Here is a 20,562-nt window from a genome sequence, read left to right on the forward strand (position 1 = left end):
AATTGTGGTCCACTTTCCACAAAGGAATCCTTTGACTTTTTCATGAAAAATCCAGTGCTAATCCTATGAATCTGGATCCTGTTATAGCTCTGAGGAAAAGACTTCCAGCTGTACAGAATATCCTTCATGAAGCCCAATATCCTCCTGTTTCCTTTTTGTAGGGGACCTCCTCGGAATTTTTCTGACGGATAATTCTCTCCTCATGTCATGGCATTCACATCTTGTTTGGGTCCCATAAAAAACAAGGACATCGGATTCTGTGTAAAGACTGACTGCCTTGTGATTTCCAGGTTTTCCATTCAAATTCCTAATTTTTATGTCAAGGTGCGTCCTCTCTTCACTCACAATCCTTCTTTATCCAACAATGATCTGACCTTCAAAATTGAAAAACAAAAGTTTCAAAATACGGTTAGAGATATCCTGCAAAAGACTACATGCAGATCCTCTACATGAACCCCACCAAGTGAAAGTCCCGGTTTCAACACAAATAAGCACGGTTATCACCTTCTGACAGTACTTAGCAAGATGCAAAAAGAGGACATGATTTACATGAGCTAGAAAATTAATGTTATCTTCCTTTCAGAAAATAATGAAAACGTAAAAAGAACACAACTGACAGACATGGGTTTCTAGGCAAACAAAAATGTCAAAAATGCATTTACTTTTCCAAAAAAAAGATACCACTTTGAAAAAACACTTATTTAATTATTAACTCAGTAAACAGTTTTCACAAATTAAAAATGTCACATCAAACTACTAATCCATAACTAAAGCACGCTCAAGTAACAGGACAAACATCATGCTATGTGATAAAAATGTATAAACGTGTTCAACCCCACAGAATTAAAAAAATACCAATGATTATAAAGTACAAAATATTACATCAATATCTGGAGTACATGTTTGAATCACTACCTAATGAAGCTGAGACAAATTTACATTTGATTTTTTTTCTTTTTACGTCCTTGGATTGGTGATTCATCATAAAATGGCCAAATATTGAAGGATCAAATATGCTTTCCACAAATGGTGTGTATCACTGGTAGGAAAAATCTGCCTCAGAAATAACTCAAACATGCTACAGAATGCAATATTTTTTCAATCATACCAGACTACCAGTACCATCAAGTCCGTCCGTGATTTGTCCCAAACTTGGCATTGGTTCAAAAGCCTGTTCCTAGTGGCAGTCCTTTGTTTGCCCAAAAAAGTGGCTGCTCCAAACTCAGTGCCCTCTTTTCCTGATCCAGCCACGACAACCAAAATCTGTTCTAAAAAATCCTTCCTTTGACTCCTCGATTCCAGTGCTTATCCTAAGGAATCCAGAATTCCGAATGTCCATCCTTACGGCACTGAGGACATTGAAAAAATACAAAAGGTTGTGAAAACACAGGTCCTGAGAGGAGATCTTTTTGAGGCCGTCTAAAATGTTGTGAATGTTGTACATGTGATTGCCCATTGCTTGAATAAAAAATGCCAGGAGTGTTTCAACCAATCACAACCAAGATGAAGCACAATATGAGTGTGTGACTTGACTGTGTGGACATAAGACATCAAAGCTAATAGGTGAACTGAATGGACAAATCTTCTGTTACAATATCCTGAGAAATGAGCCAGAAATGGTTTGAGGACATGGATGTCCACACAGGTGGGACAAGATGAATTTGATCTCTCTTGCAGGCACGGATCTACAGGGGGCTTTGGCCCCCAAACTTCTGTTCAGCCCCCCTTCCCGAAAAAATTGCAAAAATGCAAAAGTTGCTGTGAAAGTTAAAAGGTGAGGTCACATGTTCTAGAACCGCGCCTGCTCTCCTGGAAAAAATTATCTTACAAAGAGGCCAAATTTGGGTCATGAGTTGATTGTCTTAACTGTCCTATTTTTAATTAGAAAAGAAACTCTCATTTGTTTTATAAAAAATTACAAATTGCTTATGCTAGTCTATGCCTAATGTAAACGTAGTCTTGTACTTCCAATGCAAATTCAATTCCTGAATACATATTCAAACAAAACACAGCTTCTACAATTATCAAAGGGGAAGTGTAAATTTTTAATAGCAGAATTGTAAGCAAACATTAATTGGTGCATAAACATAGATTTCAAGCTCAACGAATGCCAAAATCACAAGCTTTAGCCATACTGGACTTCTTTAAAAAGTATCTACGTTATATTAACAAAAAAATGATCATGTGTTACAGCCTTTTAGGCCATTAACCTCAACCACCCAGTATCCATCAAACTCCAACAGCTAGGTATTGGCAGGTTTGGTACTAGACCCGTTTAACTTCTTGTTGAATTTGTTGGACTTGGTGTTAGATTTTGTGTAAGTTGGAACACACAGGGATCACTGTGAGCAGTGTTTGGCTTGCTGTACCAAGTGTTCAACTAGGCTTGATTTTCTCAGGTTTGTTTACTGGTTAGTGCAAGTCATCCTATACTGCATAGACCCATCCATACCGTATCACTCAAACTCCCAACAGAGTCATTTTGTTGGAGTTTATCAGGTTTGGTACAGTGACCTGCATATACAAGTACATGTGTCTGTTGAAGTTTGTTGGGTTCAGTATACCCCTAATGCAAGAGCCGGAGGGGGGGGGGTTACGGTTAAAGTCTCAACCTGAAAAGACGAGGGCCTTCACTTGCATAATGAGGACTTAATAAGGCATGCTCTAATTTTGTCTTGTGAAGTGAAAGGTAGGCTGGAGTCCACGTCTGTAGTTGTAGACAGAAGGAATATGAAACAGATACCGGCATGTACTTCTGAATGACCTGTTATAGATTGACTCTGATTTGAACACCTGTTCTGGGGTTTGGGGGGATTTTGTGGTGTAAACCAACCTTGGTCTCCCATGTCCTTTTTGAAATTGGCATCCGTACTTCCTTGTTTGGGTCACTACGTTCGATCGCCCATGTTGTTAGGACAGACTTTTAACGAGAATGGGAACGGCTGCGGCTGTCGCGGCCCCTGGATCGGCTGCGGGACCTGGACCTGGAGTAGGAGCGCCGGGAACGCTTGGGACTGTAGGAGGAACGTCTTGGGCTTCGCCTGGGGCTGTAGCGCCTCGGAGACCGACTTCGGGATCGGCTGCGTCCACCTTTGTAGTCAGTTTTCACACGAATGTAAGATGTGTCACCCTGCACGAATGAAATGAAAAAAACAAAATACAGTTAATTCTCACTACAAATTTGCTGGCAATAGTCCAATATGGGCAATTTACAATACAGTGCTCAACCAAGACGTTGCCACAAAGAGGTAATTTTTCAGGTGTATAGTTGGCAAAAACACGGCCAACATGTCGCGATTTGTATTTGAGCAAATGTCTCCACAATCTGCAGGAAGATGGTAAAGCCATCTGCCACACTAAAGCATTCAACGATCTAGCTTCCTCTTAACTGAAACTACCTCATGTGAATGAAACTTGGTGTCATCAAGCGACTTGCAGGCAAATCGCATGTCCTCTTCCCTGACAAACTCCACTACACCAGTGCCATCTCGGTATACATCTGCGTAACAGACATCACCAGCCTCGCGCATGTGGTCCTTCAAGTCTTGCCAACTACCAGTAGAAGGCAGTCCTGGGGAAACAAAAAATCAAATCAAATCAAACTTGTAAACAGGTGGGAGTGTCGCTCTGAATCAAAGGGATGCCTTACAAGTCATTCAAATCACTTTCCTGAATCATGCAGAGTCCCTAATCATGTATGTATCCATCACACTGTCAACATGAAAAGCTTTTGCTGGAATGAAAGCCACCGGCACTCCATATGGACAGCAGACTTGTTATTTCTAAGTGACACTTTTATCCTACATCAGAAAATGGAGAGGTTACCAAAACTATTTACAGCCGAGTACGATTCGAGACACGAAGCCACAAAATGCATTCCTTTTAGCCTCTATGAACTTCTTTGCCTACAATCCCCCCCCCCCCAAATGTATTATTTCGAGTTCAGCTCATGAGAGAAAACTGAGATTACTTGCAGATTGGTAATGTACATGTATACCCAAGTCGACAGTATGGGTAACAAAAGGCAAGTAATCAAACACTCTTCATATGACCAAGCCTACACTACTGCGGGAGGGGTACAGCCACCCCCAGCACTTTATCTATACCTCTCCTTTCCAACCTCGGTGCCCTCAATTTGAAATTTCAAAATGGACAGGTCACACTTACATTGCTTTCAAAACGGGTGTGCTCAAGATGAGCCCTCAGTATTTCCACCCCCGTTACACCACTTTTTGTACATGTATGTACCTTGAGGGGCCGCGTTCAGATTTTGCTGCACGCTGACTTGGAGGCTATGTTACATCCCAACGATAGTTGGGCTGGCCCAACTCCAGCATAGGGTGCCAGTGTGTGTGCCACAGCATGTGCTGTAATCATTTTGTTCACATAAACAATTAGTGCTTGCAGACACAAGTTTTACACAAATCATGCCAGATGTGCATATTTTGGATGAATTATTTCAGGTAAGAGCTGCATAAAACTAGGAAATGGTTGAGAAGTTTTTTAATAGAAATTTGCCGAACATAGTTGGGGCAGGCCAACTGTAACACTGTAATACATGTACATGTAGTTGTAACTGTCCAAACTATAGTTGGGGCAGACACTATAGTTAGGACAGACACTATAGTTGGGACTGACACCTTAGTTGGAACAGACACCTTAGTTGGAACAGACACCTTAGTTGGAACAGACACCTTAGCTGGGGCGTAACAGCTACATATACATGTACTTAAGATGAATTCGAGTTGGCGAATGCGAGTGTTGAAGCACCTGATATGATACATCGGTAGTCAGATCTCCTGGGTGGGGGACCACCCCTCCTCCCCCCACTGTAGCCTCCTCGGGGCCCATCACCGCGAGGGCGTTCAACCCGTAGTCTGCAGTTGTCGAAATCGCATCCATTTCGGTAGTAGATTGCGTCTTCAGCATCTCTGCAATGTAAAATAGGGATATTATAAAAAAGACAAGAGAGTTCCCCCAACATCAGCTCAGAAGCCAACTTGTCCGCTGTGCACACATATTGGAGAGCGCAATCCAAGTCACCGTGCATGCTTGTGGAATTGCCAACGTAGGCCTAGAAATTTTTCCCAACTTTGTTTGTGATTTCTTGATTGATTAATGCAATCCACAAACCTCTAGAATACCACTTTTTGGATTGTTACACCCCAGAACTGGGCAGTTTGTTGTCTGCTACGCCCACGTTCGTGGGAACGTGGCGGATGACAAATCCCACAGTTCTAAGGGTACAACAAATCCAAAAATTCAAGGGCGTGTAGGAGTAGGCTACACAGTCAATGTCATTACAACATAGTTGAAGGGACATGTGGGGCGGGAAACAGTTAAAGCCTACTCTGTAACCAGAACTGTTATATAATGAGTAGAAAAGCAGAGAAAACACAAGAATTCAAGAAATTGGGGTTCTCAAAATCTATTCGTTGTTTTGTTATTACCGCGTTCTTTAGGGCCTATATCGAGAGTTATCTGCATTCACAGTGTATTGGAAAATCAGCCACATTTTGATGTTGCTTGGCATGATCAGTCATGTCAGTGTGATCTATGCAATCTGAACATGCTACATGCATGACATGGAAAGATTTCTGTATCTCACCACCGCGCATTTCTTGAGTTTATAAAATAATGACCTCCAACATGCCCAAAGCAACTTTTCTTTGATTCAGTTTTTACCAACACGACCAAGGTGAATGGAAAGAAACTACAATTATACAATTTGATGTCTCAAAGTGGCAGCAAAGCTAACTATTGCTGTCATAAGCCTTATTGCTAATACCGCATGCCTGATTTTGCACAACTGTGGAAAGGCATTGTGGGAAGGGAAAAAGAACAATGTTTGCCACTTCTTCCTTCCCATGATGCCTTTCTACTAATGACTATTGTGCAAAATCACCATCACTTTTGCAATATTAGCTATACGGCTCACACTCATGGCTGCTTAGCGGAAACCTATAAGAATAAGTTTATCAACAAATAAACCATGTTAACCATGCTAACTCGGTTACGACTAACATAACCATAGCCTAGTTTTCATGTTCAGGTGCTTGTTGAACACGAAACAGAAGCGTTATCGCTAATACCGCACAGAATGACGGATTTTCTTTTGAGAAAAATTGTTCTGAAGAGAAAAATTGCTGAGCGTTGCCATTCCGTGGAGGGGCTCATGAATATTGAATAAAAAAGAGGGTGCACTATCTGGGTTGATGTCACAGGTCAAACAGGCCACGATGCAGCAAAATGTTTTTCTAATGTCACCACGAGAGAGTGATGGAAACCACAAAATCACCACGATCGGTACTGCGGTTTTCGGGAACATACTTGAAGAAAATGTGATCGGTCCAGTCGTAAAAGGATGATGGTTTGGCGCTCTTTTTCGCACTCTTTTTTAAAGCTTGTGTTGCACATCGAAATATGGATTTTACTTGCTTTTTTTGCAGACCTATGAGGCGTCGGACTTATGAGGCGTCAGACTTATGAGGCGTCAGACTTATGGACTTTTTTTAAATGAAATGCCTTTTTTGGACTTATGAGGCGTTGGACTTACGAGCTGGCCCCATATGTATGGGCGATATGCTACAGTTGATTAATCTGAATAAAAAACACTCTTTTTCAGCAACATAGGAAAACTTGAGAAGGGCTGTAAGATGATGCCATTACGAACATATTCAGGGAGATTAGACCATCATTAAACGAGGAAACAGATGTAAACAAGATGGTTGAGTTCTGGCTTGAAGATGATTAAAACTAACAACTTCCAAATGTCCACATCCTCACCTTCTGTCCTCAAATTCAATGAAGGCAAACGCCGGTCCAGGGGACCTGTTCTTCAGGTCAATGTTAGATATCCTGCCATACTTAAAAAATAAATCTTCCACCTCCTTCTCCCTGATGTTTGATGGCAAATTGCCGACGTAAATCCGACAGTCTGATGACTGGCGGCCGTACGACATTCTCGGTTCGGTAGGGTATGCAATATATACTCTGATAAACAGGATGTTTCGACAACTAACAGTGATAGTTCACTCCTAAATTACGTCTAGAACAGATTTTCACTGTCCAAAGCAACACTTGACTTGAATAATGAGAACAAATCTACAAGATTAACGTGCAAACTCGCCGGGCAACTTTCACAAGAACGCAGTTAACTTCACTGAGCTTCGAGTGTAGTGTGGAAGCCACGTGAATTTTCCGCGTCGGTGTTGAAGTCTGATATTTGCCGCATACGTATTTACAGTATCTCTATGAAAACAGACGCCCGAGAACCAGACTAAAATTATATCGATTTCTGTGAAGGGTCAAGCTGTGTCCGAACAAGTGTGGCTACGGCTAGGGTTCGAAATACATGTATTACGCGTGCGCCGCGGCTACGATCACGCGTGCCCACAGTAAGTACGTACGCGCATGCCATGTACATGTACAGTGTACATGCAGTACAGTATCGTCAGGGCCCCCGAAATCGGTCAACGCAGATATTTCTACGCGCGCTTCCAGTGAACATTTTGCGGATATGCTCGATATTGATGAACAGCCAGGGGTCACTTGTATTGTTTTTCCGCGTTTAAAAGTTTTGCAACAGACTCCAGAATGTTTGAAATCAATCATGTAAGTTAGGTTATGTGTAAAAGAAACTAACGACCCCTTTTGACAAATTTTCCTGGACACAAATACTAGAGTTCATGTCACAAGTCTTCATGTCATTTAACAGTTCGCCCTCATATTTGTCTTGGATGTGTTTTTAACCATGTTTTAACGTAGTACGGAAGCGTACAGAAGGGTATATAGGACATGACTGAAAAAAATTTCTGCCCTCTAATCTAACCTTGTGAAGAGACACGGGGGTGTAGGATAGGTGGGAGGGCCCCAGCCCGAAGGTGAACCGGGATTACTCTTTCGCCCGGGCGGATTACTATTTCGCCCTGGCGGATTACTCTTTCGCCCGGGCGGATTACTATTTCGCCCGGAGCTAATTAGTATCCCAGGAGACTTGGTGTATGATAATCGCTTACTCTTTGCAGGGGATGGATCATCCCCACGTTTTCGTAAAAAGAAATACAAAAGATTTGTGAGTACTTTTTTCATTCAAAATCAATTCAATTGCAACGTTTCTCATGAAGTGTGGCCAGAGGTTGCTTTTCGGGGGGGGGGAGCCACAGATTCGGGCTGGTGGAAAGGGCGAAATAATTTTTTTCTACAAATCGCAATTTCTTTTTTTTTGGTCTGTCCCCAGTCCCAAAAGTATGGCCGGTTTCCGCCCACTCCACATTTTTCTCTCTAGCCTCACACTGCATTTTTCACGCTTTGGGTCACGGTCTTCAAGACTTTTTTTGACTAACTCATTAGAGTCATTTTTCAGTTGAGAATCGGACCTGCTGTTCTCGCGAAGCAGCCAAAAACCTACACTTAGTACGCACACACGTTGCTAGGACACGCTGGCAAGCGCGTGGCCCCTAACTTCAAATGGCCATAGCAACATCTTCAACTGAACTGAGAATGTACTGATCTATTGATTATTTTGTATTGAGTATGATTGTCTTTACATGCATGCAGAGTTTCATTCAACCTGCGTATGGGATGGCCGAGTTCGGGGGGGGGGGTGGAACCCGCCCATTGGATGTAAGTGGTCCTCCATACTTCTGAACTAATGTTCGCATGAATTCCTTTTAAAAATTACAAGGAAAAGGAATGGCTTTAAACATCGTTATAAAATGTGTTTTTTGGGGGGGTGAATCTTTTCCGTGTCCCTTCCCCGCTTGGACACTGAATACGCCACTGCACTTTATCTAAGAGTGGAAAAGGGGTTTGGTTTCCAGGAGGGTACATAGCACTAAACTCCGAACCGATCATGAACGTCAGAGGGGTGCAGTTGCTCCTCCCACTGTAAATTATCGAGGAAAACGGCTAAAAAGGGGGAAAGGGACAAGAACAAAGGAGAAAACAGGAAAAATAGCTTTGATTTTTAAAGCTAGGGCTTTTTATTCCCTTTAATCTATTTGTTGTCATATCTTTTGTATTTTGTTATTATTATTTTACATTATTCTTTGGGGAAGGCAAGTGCCCTCCCCCCCTTGCGACGCACATTTACCCATGCGTTACGATGCCAAGTCAGTCTCGATTTGAAACTTTCTGCCTATCACGATTAAGTTCCCCTTTTTAGGAGAAACAAAAGGCTGATTCCTAAACAATATATACGTAGCTTGTTCCGATGCGTCAAAGACTTGATATCCAAGTCATAGTTTCGTTCTGTCATGGACGCCCAAAATAATGCTGATTTTAATCAGAAGAAATCGATGCATACACGTAGAAGGAAACCCTAAACATTAAACAAAGTGGGTTGATTCAATCCGGGATAGCCCCAAACATGTTTATTTTCCTGGGAACTCCACAAACTAAACAAGTTCATTACAAACGAACAAAAAACAAAAGCACAAATTTACATTTAATTGCCATTTAAGTTACCAATTACTGCATTAAAATTACCATAAGTATTAAAAAAGATCCTGAAAGTCCAGAAATTTGATTCATATAAATTTAGTAATGTCGTCAATTCCAGTCCATTTAAATATAGGTACTATCAAGTTAAGGTGCTTTATATCCTTATAAACAATTAGCTTTATTTAACGAAACTGCCTCCCTCCTGCAGATAAAAGTGTCTGTGATATAATGTCATAAACTAGCCTAAGTTAAACTCGCTCCATTTCTCTAAAAAGAAAATTATGTGCAAGGAAAAAGCTCTTTTCATAATCAAATAAAAAATCTGTAACTTTTTCAGGGAATGGCAAGACTCTAATCCCGGGCCCGATCAGAGTAGAGAACTGATGCGCTTTTGTTCAGGTTTTATGGCTAAAATGTTTGATAGATTCATAAGGGTAATTTCCAATCAGTTCTATTGACATTCCCATTTACTTAATCTGCGGGGGAAAGGTGATTAATTAGGAGAATATCTCTGCCTTTGCTATTAAAATGCAGGAGTGAGAACGCACTTCATGAGTCACTTTGCATCTTCGACACAATGGCGCGCAAAAATGTCGAGTCACCCCCCCGGAAACCATCCCACATTCTGACACACAAATCTACGCCACTCCCCGGGTGGATCATTATTTCGCCTGGGTAAAATAAGTAATCCGCCCGGGCGAAATACTGATCCGCCCGGGCGAGATAGCAGGCCCAATTCTTTTTTTCAGGAATGTCCTATATACGCTTCCGTAAAAATCTTGAATTTCCAGCGAAAAAAAAACAACGGAGGCTAACCTCTTCCCGAGAGTCGAGTCAACATTCGGCGCATTTCGGTCCGATTTTGCACTGTTTTCTATGGGTGCGTACTTGAAGTAGTGCAAGATGTACGTCTGTAATGTGTGTCAAATTCGTGCAGAATCGTACATCAGAATGGTATATTTATGGCTTTTTGAAATTGCTTTCCCGTTTCAGTGATATTGCAAATATTTTGTTCTTTGGGAAATCCTGAAAATTCTTCAAAATCCGCTTTAATTTAGAGCGATATTTAATTAAAGTTTTTGCCCTTACAGCAACATATGGTATACAAAACATCTATGTTGACCCGAGAACTCGCGAAAGCATTCGTATGAGCTTTGGGTGGGCCTTAAAACCATGCCTGCAACCACTCACCAAGCAAGTCGCAGGCGAGTCGGCACTGCAATCACTCAATCTCGTGGGCTTTCGGATAAGTGGCTGAGAACCGATCGATCGCTATGGTGCAACCCAAATTGGGCTAGTGACTGGAGTGAAAGTTCTGGGTGGGCGATGCCTACATTTTTCTGGGGGGGGGGTAAGGTTGGACATTGAAAACAAACTTCAAGATTTAAACATCAAAATTTGAAATGGGGGGGGGGGGAGACATCTGCCGTTGGGGGGACATGCCCTTCGGGTAGACTTCTCAGTTTCTCTTTACAAAAATAAGCCTCTATGAAATTTTGAGTTGAAAGGAAATCATATATTAAAATTTAAGGGTATTTTTTTTTCTTGCTAAGTTACCTCCTCAAGAAACTGAGGTTAATTTTTAAACATGTATTTAACTGAGGCCACATCAATCATTCAGGAAATTTGTAGGCCTAGTCTCGGCTGGTCAGGACATCAACAGGGTCTACCAGCTTTCACAGGTTGGGCACTGCTGGCAGAAAGTCAAGTCGAGGATCAGACCATCAAGTGAAGAACCTGAATACTGGAAATGCCGTTGTTGCCCGTCATATCATCCCCTGTTTGTTTCCTAGCACTCTACTGTCCTTGTGGTGGTTCACCATCATTTATAATCTCCTCTGACACAATTCCCTCGATTTTGGACTCGTCTCCGAGGTTCAGTTGAAGATGTAACACACAATAGGCCACTCCAATTAAACACCTTACTGAGTCCTCTGAAGAAATCTCCACAAATCTAACATGTCTCCTGCAAATTTCTCTAGAAAATTGGGCACAACTTGTCCGTTGTACTTTGGGAATTTGGTAACCTGGATTTATAGCAAAAAGATGGAAAAATATTGAAAAGCCCGCTTGAGATTTCACAACTGCAAGAATTTTCTGGATGTAACAACCTTATCAAAGGCTCATTCCAACCGACCAACAATCTAAGGTAAAATATGACATAAAAAGGCCTCATTGAAAAATTTATTCAAAAATTACCTACACTTTGTTCAGCACACAAGGCAATAAGACAATCCCCGGTTTCCCAACACTGGGTTTTGGATCAAAACAATCTTTTAATTTCCAGCCCTCTTTCACAAAATGACAGTCACCATAAAAATTATTCCAATGCAAGAAATACTTAGTAAACTCTTAACGATGCATGCGACCACTGTTTTTACCTCCATTTAGTTTGTCAGATTTATTTCACACTGTTACTGCAGATTCCCTTAACAATTCATGATTGTCATTTGGTGAAATCTTGTTCACAGGAAGTGGTTAGGGCTCCAATTTAGAAATACTCGTATTGAAGTTAATCGGACACAGGATCTTCAGCTTCCGCAACAGAAGATGAGAAGATCTTGATGGAACATTTCAAGGGGCTGCAAACAAAGGGCAAACACATATATAAGTCTTCAGCATGGAAAGTTCTTGCTGAACACTTACGCGTACCCTAAACCTGTCAGACCAGCAAGGAGCAGCAGGTATGAAAGTCTGGTGCACTTTTCTACTGCACTGGACAATTAACCGTAGCCAACTAACCTGCCTATGTTGAAGTAATGGAAACTGATTCTACTGCAAGGGTGGACTGGGGGGGGAGGGGTCATGCCCCCCACAGAGCCATATTTTTAAATAACGAGGCATTTTCGATCTACTTGGCTTCTCTTCCAAAAGCATATGTAAGAAGCCCCCAAATATAGCTCCATTCCCAAGAAAGGCCATAGAAGGTTACATAAAAAATTTCCCTATTTTTAGCCCTTCAACACAAGCCCCCCCCCCATATTGTTCTGAATCTGCCCTAGTCCCATTAGGCAGAGCCACTGTTGGTTCTCGTGGTAGACGGCAACTACAGTCTCCAGCAGCTCTTTTGCCTTGGGGCTTGTGGACCTGTTGGATCTCTGATGAAGACAGATGAATCTGGTAGGGTTTCCAGCCAACATAGGGTGAATCACTCTACTGTCCAACACTCTAAGCTCTCCTGGACTCACCAGTTAGTAATATAATGTGAAACCATGTAGTGCAGGTTCTAATGGGTTATAATGAACATCAGTGTACGAGACAAAATGACAACTATGTATAATGGCTTTTGGTTGATACGGTATCTTGGTGTTTGATTTTATAAATTTGCTACGTAATATTTTCTGCTGAGAAAATTGTTTGCAGGAATTAGATCAGTCATCTTTGTACTAAGTGGTCACAATTCTTGGTTTCTGAAACATCAGAGTGATGGCCAATTGTCAGGCATGTTTCAGTCAGAATTGGACCTGTGGTGTCAGTTTCTCAGTCAGTGTCAGGAGTGAAATAGAGGCACCACACGCTTAATGCGCTGCCTGCATATAGGACAGTGCGGTGGCTGTAGCATCCGGGTGCATCGCGCGCACGTGGAGATGTGGCCACAGTCCAGCAGCACCACGTCCCTGGGGTTGGTCAGGCATATCGTGCAGGCGTTGTCCTGGCCACCGGCCGCTCGGTCAATGTTCGTTCCCTCTGCGCCGTCCTCCACCCGATTCTGCAAGACCCTCTCCACCTGCATCTCGTGTTCCCTCCTCTCAGCGTACTTGCGGTACTGCTTGAAGAGCCACAGTGCCACGAGGAGGGTTGTGATGGACCCACTGATGTACAGAAAGTACTTAAGCTGGTTCAACTTGGACTGGAAATCTCGGATGATCCCTGAGAAACCGGAGTCGCTCAGGATGTAGGGCCTGTTGGCACTCGTAGGGGGACTGAGGACCAGGCTACCAGTGGACGTTGACAGCATACCTATGCCGGTCAGCACCGTCCCCTCAGACAACATTCTCTCCACGGTCTGAAAACCTTTGGTTTTCTCACCACTGGCCCAGCTGACGAGGTGTTCGCCGAGGGATGTGGACGATGGCTCAAAGGAGTCGTAGATGATGGGCACATCCAGCCCACTGGCTGACAGAGGGTCGTCGACCCGGACGGCGGTATTATTGTCTTTGATCACAAATGGAACAGAGCGGCTGATGTTCCTGATCAATCGTGTGGTGTCATGCCTGCAAGACGGCAAATGCAAAATGGGTTACATGTGAACAAATCTACATGCTGGATTTTGTCAATATTGGAATCGACAAACAAGTTATCCTAAGTCACTGGCCATTTGACACTGCCCTAGAAACACAACACAAACAGGACCTCAAAACCCACGCTCTCTCGTAAAATAAAAAAACTTGCAAATAAAAGGCTCTTCGATACTGAATCTGTCAAAATAATTAAAAATTGGGCCTGAATCCACAGAGGAGCCAAGAGCAAGTCCTGGCGCAGAATAGAATTTGAGGCTTGACTATTACTTGAATACCTTTTAACAATGCAAATGTGCCACAGTCACTCTCAGATGACCTAGTTGGACTTTATCATGGTCATATCACCGTCAAATATAATTTGTCCTTGGCTGTAACTGTTGCGGCCTTCTTCTTGTACAACTGTTTTCAAGTAAATGGTTCTCTCCTTACTGAAAAGTGAGTTAGCTTTGATAACCACTGGTGTGACCATGCCCCAGGACCTGATTCAAATGGTCAATTACATGGTCCAAATCGTGGGTGGGACTCGAACCCACGACCATCTGCACCAGTAAACAGGAGGTTGTGGGTTCAGGTCCGACCCGAGTATGCTTGTGGTTTTCTTCACAAGCCTTCGGGGGCATACACTGAGCATACAGTGTTAAAATACACGTCGGGCAGGGCAAAAATCCAAAATTAATTGCCCAATGCTGAAAACTCTCCTCAGCAAATTTATGTGTCGTGGGAAAGCCAGCTGGGAACCAGTCCAAAGAATTAAATATTTGGCCTATGGGAAAGATTCTGCCAGGATTGAAATGTCAGGCCTTCCTTCTTTTGTGAAATACCCAATACACAGCACTTTGGCTGGTATCCTACTTCTGCTAAGCATATATCTTCTACGCTTAGGAAACTTCTGCGCTTGAGCTTCGTCCAAATTACCCGGCTATGGCTTGAAACGACACACAAACCAAGGGAAGTAGCTGGAGCCACTTATAACAGACCAGTGTGTGATTTTAAGCACCAGTCAAAGAATCCATACCCAGCCTTGGCAGCTCCTTGGAAATAGGCCCTTGGTTAAGAGCCACAGACTCCCCATTAAAATTGGGCATCACGTCGCGCTGAATGGGCCAAACCAACCCAAAATGGTACAGATACAAACCAAATCCGACCCAAAACCAATCTGAACTTCCCAAATACGGAATATCAGGCAACTCCTACAATCATCCCTTTTCTGTGCTTGAACTCATTCATGTGCGTGAATTCTTTAGCAAAACCGTTGTAAGAACTCAAAACTGCTGCAATGAACCTCCCCGACAGTCCCAGTTGGAGTTTAGAAAGCAATACCATAGGAAAAAACAACCATGCATCTTGGTCATACTGGTCACTGTATGATGTCCAATGTAGAGGCGTAGGGAGGATTTTACTAGTCCAATGTAGAGGCGTAGGTAGGATTTTACTAGTGGGGGCGGCACAAAGATGGCACCAGCATCTTATGGGGGGGGGGGCACCAGCTTTCAGTGGTGTGGTTTTTGGGGGCAAGTTTTTGTTGGCCTTGTTCAATATCCACTCATCCATTTATTTTTTTGGGGGGGGGCGGGGATACCTGGGGGCACTGGGAATTTGTGGGGGCACAAGAATCGCTGACACAAAAGAGAAACTGACCCGGTTTTAGGTCAATTGTGAGTCCAGTGAGTGAAACATTACCCCCAATTGGAAACTCACCACAAGCGAGTGCTGCCGCTCCAGTACGTCTTATGTTCCCTGCAGATCAGAGACTGTAGGACACCCAGGATCCCTGTGGCATGCTCGCTCTTCAGCGGCTTGCCGATGGCCTCCACGCTCCCCTCAATGACGGCATATGGGATGCTGCTGTCCGGTGCCTCGCTGACAAGGGCTTTCAAATTAGGGTCGAGGTTCAAATGAGGGGCATCCTGTGTGGAAATATAAAAGACAGACCCAACAGTAACGGCAAAAGTATTCTGTATTACTAGGCTTCAAATTTAGTTCACTCAAACTGAGCATCTGCGGATGTGTACTACTCAAGTGTTATTGTCAAGTCTTCAAAAGTCACACAAAAGTCCATCAAAAGTCTGAAGCCATGAGCTAACCATGAAAACTGTGACAAAGGCATTCTTGTCAATTCCCATTCTGTGATTTTTGATATAACTAATGATCAACTTGCCATTTGACTTATCAACGTGTGAACTCAACTTCGAGGTTCCTATAGTATTTCCAAATGAAGTTACCTCCATACATTTCCCCCAAAGTAACCCCTTGCCCAGTTAAAACTGAAAGGCTTCACCTTGATTTGTTGGAGGAATTGAGCCTCCTTCCTCCAGTAGTAAGCAATGATGCCAGTGAGGGCTGCCGTCCCCGCCATTACCACCACCTCTAGTTTCTCCATGTTGGGGGAGAGCGCTCAGCAATGGAGGCTGGCTGAGAGAACGTGGCAGGTAGCCCTGACGATGCAGGTTGATGTACTTCCAGAGGACTTTGATTCTAGTACCTGACTGGGTTGTGCTCTTCACCTGCAATGGAAACAAGGGGGAACTTTAAACGCTATTTGAGAAACTTCATTTCAAAGGTTTTTCTCTACCCTGCAGACATGGCAGTGGTACCACGCTGGGAGATTAGGAGATAGAGCACAAGTGGCCGAGTTTGCGGGCTTTTTCTTGTTCAAATTCAAGGATGTGTTGTGTACAATTGGTCAATCTTGCGATATGACCCGTTGATCTACATACCATCCGCAGATCACTTCTTCTTTCCAATTCAAGGTCGTGGAAGACTGTTTGGAAGTGAAGCCAGGCATTTCACACAGGATTGGCACATGCACAATTTAACAACCCCCCCCCCCAAAAAAATGGTCAGAGCCCCTGCTGTTTGTTTACATGTATATGGAATAGGACTCATTTTCAATTTTGGTATACTCAGTTCACAAGTTTGACAGACTAGACCAAGTTACCCAGAAAGTACCTCTTTTTTGAGTTTAGCCAAAATATATTTTGTGGATCAATTCTAGTAAGGAATGCATTGAACATATTTAAAGTTAATGACAACGGATCCCGGCCAATGCATAAATTGACATTTGAATACATTACTACATTTTCAGCCCAACATTTCAGACCATACAGGGTGTCCCAGAAAAAACTAAACCCCGAGGAGGAGGGGTTAATATGCCCAAACTCAGTTGTAACACTTTGGATAAACCAGTGAATGAGGTTTTCTTCTAAAAGTTTTCTAAGCAGATGCTTTGGACTTCTCCAAGCTAAATTTCACTTTTTAGGACGTTACACTTTCTGAGGGCTGTTATAACATTTAAAAGGGAAAAGAAGTGTTGTCCATATATGGAACTCATTCCGGTCAAGGATACAGCAAGGTGAGTCTCCAGGCCACACTTATCAGCTCGTAGATCGTGTCGGTCAGTCATGTCAGTCATTAGCCCAATAGACGTTGTCTACATTGCATTGCTACTAATGTCCAGGGTATAAAGTCTTCCTGCCAAATTGAACTTTTTTCTACCTTTTTTTCACCTTTTTACCAGGCAGAGGCAGCTCAAATGTTGTTCAAAAGTACAATGTACCTTGTACCAAATTCCATAAATGCTGTTTTGAAATTGCTATACATGTATATGCCCGCAGAAGGCATATTTTGAGGGAAAGTTAGAGTAACCCCATGCTTTCCGTTGTGATTCGTATACAATCTACGTTCCTCTAGTGCCGGCAGTACGCATTTGTGCATGCGCTAAATGGTCTTCACTGCACTATAGCTCTGCCACATTCTGTCAGTTATGTATAAACCTTACATTACAGTTCTGGAAGTAGTCCGACATTATCCTACAAGCATGACAAATGTCCAAGTAACTACGATGGATGACCTCTTTAATGTTTGGATATCAGCAGCATCTACAGTCCAAATTTCAAAAGAAGTGATTTGCAAAGTCCTAGTTACTCAGACTGGGTAGGCTTTTATTACTTTTGTAGGCCTAATTAATTTAATTTGACCAAAAAATCGGCACCAAACATGATCCACTTTTTGCTCCGTTTTTCTTCCCACAATGCCTTTCTACCACTGTGGAAAATCCCCCATGCAGTATTTGCAATAAGCCTGTAGGCATGGTAGGGCCTTTATTAGCCCTGGTTGGACGTTGTCTACATTGCATTGCAACTAACGTCCAGGGTATAAAAGTCCTCCTACAATGCAAAATTCTTTTCAATGGTTTTTCTCACAGGTACACGTATTTGCACATGTGCGAAATGCATAGTAACTGACAGCTCCTTACGCATGCGTGGAAGAGCTGTGGTCATGAGAAGTCGAAGATAAGGCCATGTTCGAAATTGGCTTCCAAAGCAACGCCTGGGACTGTTGTCTGCACATCTCCACGCATTTCCAAAGGAGCGAAGACCTAGACCTGGCTCTAGACAACATAACTGACACTAGAATGTGGGCCGAGCTTGGAGGTCATTTCATGCATGTGCAAATTCGTACTGTAAAGACGAACGTACGTGTAGATCGTTCACGAATCGTGACGGACCTGACGGAAAGTGTAGAGTTTGCAAAATGTGAGGTGTCTTCGCGCTTCGCCTGGTAAAAATGAGAGAAAAACTGTTGAAAAAATTTCGCATTGTCGGAGGACTTTTATACCCTGGACGTCAGTCTAGTTTAAATGAAGACAACGTCCAACCTGGGCTGGCAGGTCCTAGTCATTCCGGTAGAAAGTCATTTGTACTTGAAACACATGAAGGGAAGGTCACGAACGAAAACATTTGCAACCAATGCACATACATGAAGTAACAATAGTTCACTTCTGCTTTCGGTATGCCAATTGATCGACTTCTGGACCTTCCGTAACAATTCTCACCAGTTACATCATCACGCAAAGTTCCGTCCCAACTTCTGGCACGAACATTCATGCAAGTAAAACTTGTGTACCAGGCTGAAATTGGCACGAAATTCGGGCCGGATTTTCAGCCAGCCTGATTTTCGGCTGGACGCTATTTTTACGGCTGCAAGCAACCCTTCACGTAACCGGCTAGAAATGCTACGGAGGCCGATCATGGCATAGCAGAAAGAGCACATAAACTTCCACAAACAAATTACAGAAAAAAAAAGAAATGTTTAAAAAAAATCGTTCGCTGAAATGTATCTTAGCTATGAAACAACGTGAACAACAAAGACTCTTTTTCACCAGCAGGAAACACAGACGGAATGTGTACGAAAAAACACAAAGCCTTCATGCAAAATGGATGAGGGCGCTAGTACAGACAATGATAGCCCCAAAATAATGCCTTCGCGAACGGGTTTTCAATTTGTATACTGTCAATTTCTCTTCTATTAAGGAAATTGTAGGCATATGAACTCCGTGATTTCGGAAGAAGCATGGAATTTAATGGCATAAATACAAAAGAGTGTCGGAACTTATTTAGAAAGTGTGAAATACGAAAAAGCAAAAATCGAAATCGCTCTTGATTTCAGGAGTCAGCACACCCGATTAGGAACAAAGACGGGGAAAATCGCTTTCTGGGCTGATGTCCGTTTTCAAACGATTTTGTACCATCCTAGATTTCAAAAAAGTGTGATTTTCTCTTAAGGAATGTGTAGGGGGTACCCCTGGGCACACTTAATTAGCGCCCCGAATGATTCGGCCCACAGACTGTCTCAGCCCAATTGATTTCAGGAGTCAGGGCACCCGATTAGGAACAAAGACGGGGAAAATCGCTTTCTGTGCTGATATCCGTTTTCAAACGATTTTGTACTCTTTCGAGCAAACTTCTAAGAATGATCAGTTATGATTATTTTGTCAAACTGTTTTAATTATTACAACGAGCTTGCTGCAATGAATAATTTTTAACCGGGCAACGCATGTTTTTCAGCAACATTAACAGGGCCTGTGGCTAATGTGTTTTAATATGTATATAATAAAGGGGGGCAACAACATGGACAGAAAAATTGATTACTTTAAGTTTTCATGCACTGTTGGGGGTACCAAGGGGGAAGGATTCGAAAGTGTATAGGTGAGTTTCATGAAATTTGAAGTTTCATTTGTCATGACTTACAAAGCAACAGCGGTCTCCTCCGAGGCCACGATAAAAGATAGGTAACGCATGTCAACAAGGCTGGCCCATTAGGTTAGTGTTTCCCACCACAGAGCAGAACAGGATGGCGGGCGAATTACGTGTTGACAGACATTACCAATCGGCAGTCGTTGCATTGGAGGAGACTGGACAGCTATTGTCTTCCTACTCACATACCAAAATGCACAGCCCCATTGAATTTAAACAGAGAAAGAACAAAATATATTGAAACTGTTGATACAAATTAGCTGAGACAGCCTGTGTGCCGAATAAACGTTTTTGAAATCTAGGATGGTACAAAATCGTTTGAAAACGGACATCAGCCCAGAAAGCGATTTTCCCCGTCTTTGTTCCTATTCGGGTGCGCTGACTCCTGAAATCAATTGGGCTGAGACAGCCTGTGGGCCGAATCATTCGGGGCGCTAATTAAGTGTGCCCAGGGGTACCCCCTACACATTCCTTAAGAGAAAATCACACTTTTTTGAAATCTAGGATGGTACAAAATCATTTGAAAACGGACATCCGTCCAGAAACCGATTTTCCAGTCTTTGTTCCTAATCGGGTGCGCTGACTCCTGAAATCAATATTATAGAGCGATTTCGATTTTTGCTTTTTCGCATTTCACACTCTCTAAATAAGGTCCAGCACTCTTTTATATTTCTGCCATTAAATTCCATGCTTCTTTAGAAATGGCCGAGTTCATATGCCTCCAACTTCCTTAATAGAAGAGAAATTGACAGTATACAAATTGCGAACCCGTTCGCGAAGGTATTATTTCGGGGCCATCATTGTCTGCACTAGCGCCCTCATCCATTTTGCATGAAGGCTTT

At 42.7% G+C, this 20,562-nt stretch overlaps 2 protein-coding genes across 4 annotated transcripts; both read right to left on the reverse strand.

The window, feature by feature from the left end:
* Positions 1 to 291: 291 nt before the first annotated feature.
* LOC110978687 (serine/arginine-rich splicing factor 1-like) lies at positions 292 to 7,341 on the reverse strand. Of its 2 annotated transcripts, XR_015426303.1 has the most exons (5): positions 6,787 to 7,341; positions 4,771 to 4,931; positions 3,399 to 3,571; positions 2,834 to 3,130; positions 292 to 1,349 (listed from the first exon to the last, which is right to left on the reverse strand). XR_015426303.1 is itself a non-coding variant. In XM_022233883.2 (4 exons), exons 1-4 carry the CDS (start codon positions 6,960 to 6,962, stop codon positions 2,924 to 2,926), a joined length of 717 nt encoding a protein of 238 aa, XP_022089575.1. In that variant the 5' UTR covers positions 6,963 to 7,340; the 3' UTR covers positions 292 to 2,923. The 2 variants fall into 2 exon arrangements, 1 of the variants encoding a protein (XP_022089575.1); XM_022233883.2 differs by having other exon boundaries at positions 292 to 3,130; positions 6,787 to 7,340.
* A 4,359-nt stretch (positions 7,342 to 11,700) lies between these two features.
* On the reverse strand, positions 11,701 to 18,662 carry mul1 (mitochondrial E3 ubiquitin protein ligase 1). Of its 2 annotated transcripts, none has more exons than XM_022234005.2 (4): positions 18,520 to 18,662; positions 15,964 to 16,189; positions 15,384 to 15,592; positions 11,701 to 13,658 (listed from the first exon to the last, which is right to left on the reverse strand). In XM_022234005.2, the coding sequence occupies exons 2-4, from the start codon at positions 16,063 to 16,065 to the stop codon at positions 12,935 to 12,937; spliced, it is 1,035 nt and encodes a 344-aa protein (XP_022089697.2). In that variant the 5' UTR covers positions 16,066 to 16,189; positions 18,520 to 18,662; the 3' UTR covers positions 11,701 to 12,934. The 2 variants fall into 2 exon arrangements, with proteins under 2 accessions (XP_022089697.2, XP_022089696.2); XM_022234004.2 differs by having other exon boundaries at positions 18,444 to 18,636.
* Positions 18,663 to 20,562: the final 1,900 nt, after the last annotated feature.

Source organism: Acanthaster planci, linkage group LG09, assembly GCF_054643075.1.
Source record: "Acanthaster planci isolate LZ-2023a linkage group LG09, COTS_SCS, whole genome shotgun sequence".
In the NCBI taxonomy this organism is placed as follows: domain Eukaryota; kingdom Metazoa; phylum Echinodermata; class Asteroidea; order Valvatida; family Acanthasteridae; genus Acanthaster; species Acanthaster planci.

Coding starts and splice junctions, on each gene's coding strand:
- mul1 (XM_022234005.2), bottom strand. CDS start 16,065: ATGGAGAAACTAGAGGTGGTGGTAATGGCGGGGACGGCAGCCCTCACT. Junction 15,593..15,963: donor AATTCCTCCAACAAATCAAG/GTGAAGCCTTTC, acceptor ATTTCCACACAG/GATGCCCCTCATTTGAACCT. Junction 13,659..15,383: donor AGCGGCAGCACTCGCTTGTG/GTGAGTTTCCAA, acceptor GCCGTCTTGCAG/GCATGACACCACACGATTGA.
- LOC110978687 (XM_022233883.2), bottom strand. CDS start 6,962: ATGTCGTACGGCCGCCAGTCATCAGACTGTCGGATTTACGTCGGCAAT. Junction 4,932..6,786: donor ATTGAATTTGAGGACAGAAG/GTGAGGATGTGG, acceptor TTTACATTGCAG/AGATGCTGAAGACGCAATCT. Junction 3,572..4,770: donor CTACCGATGTATCATATCAG/GTGCTTCAACAC, acceptor TTGTTTCCCCAG/GACTGCCTTCTACTGGTAGT.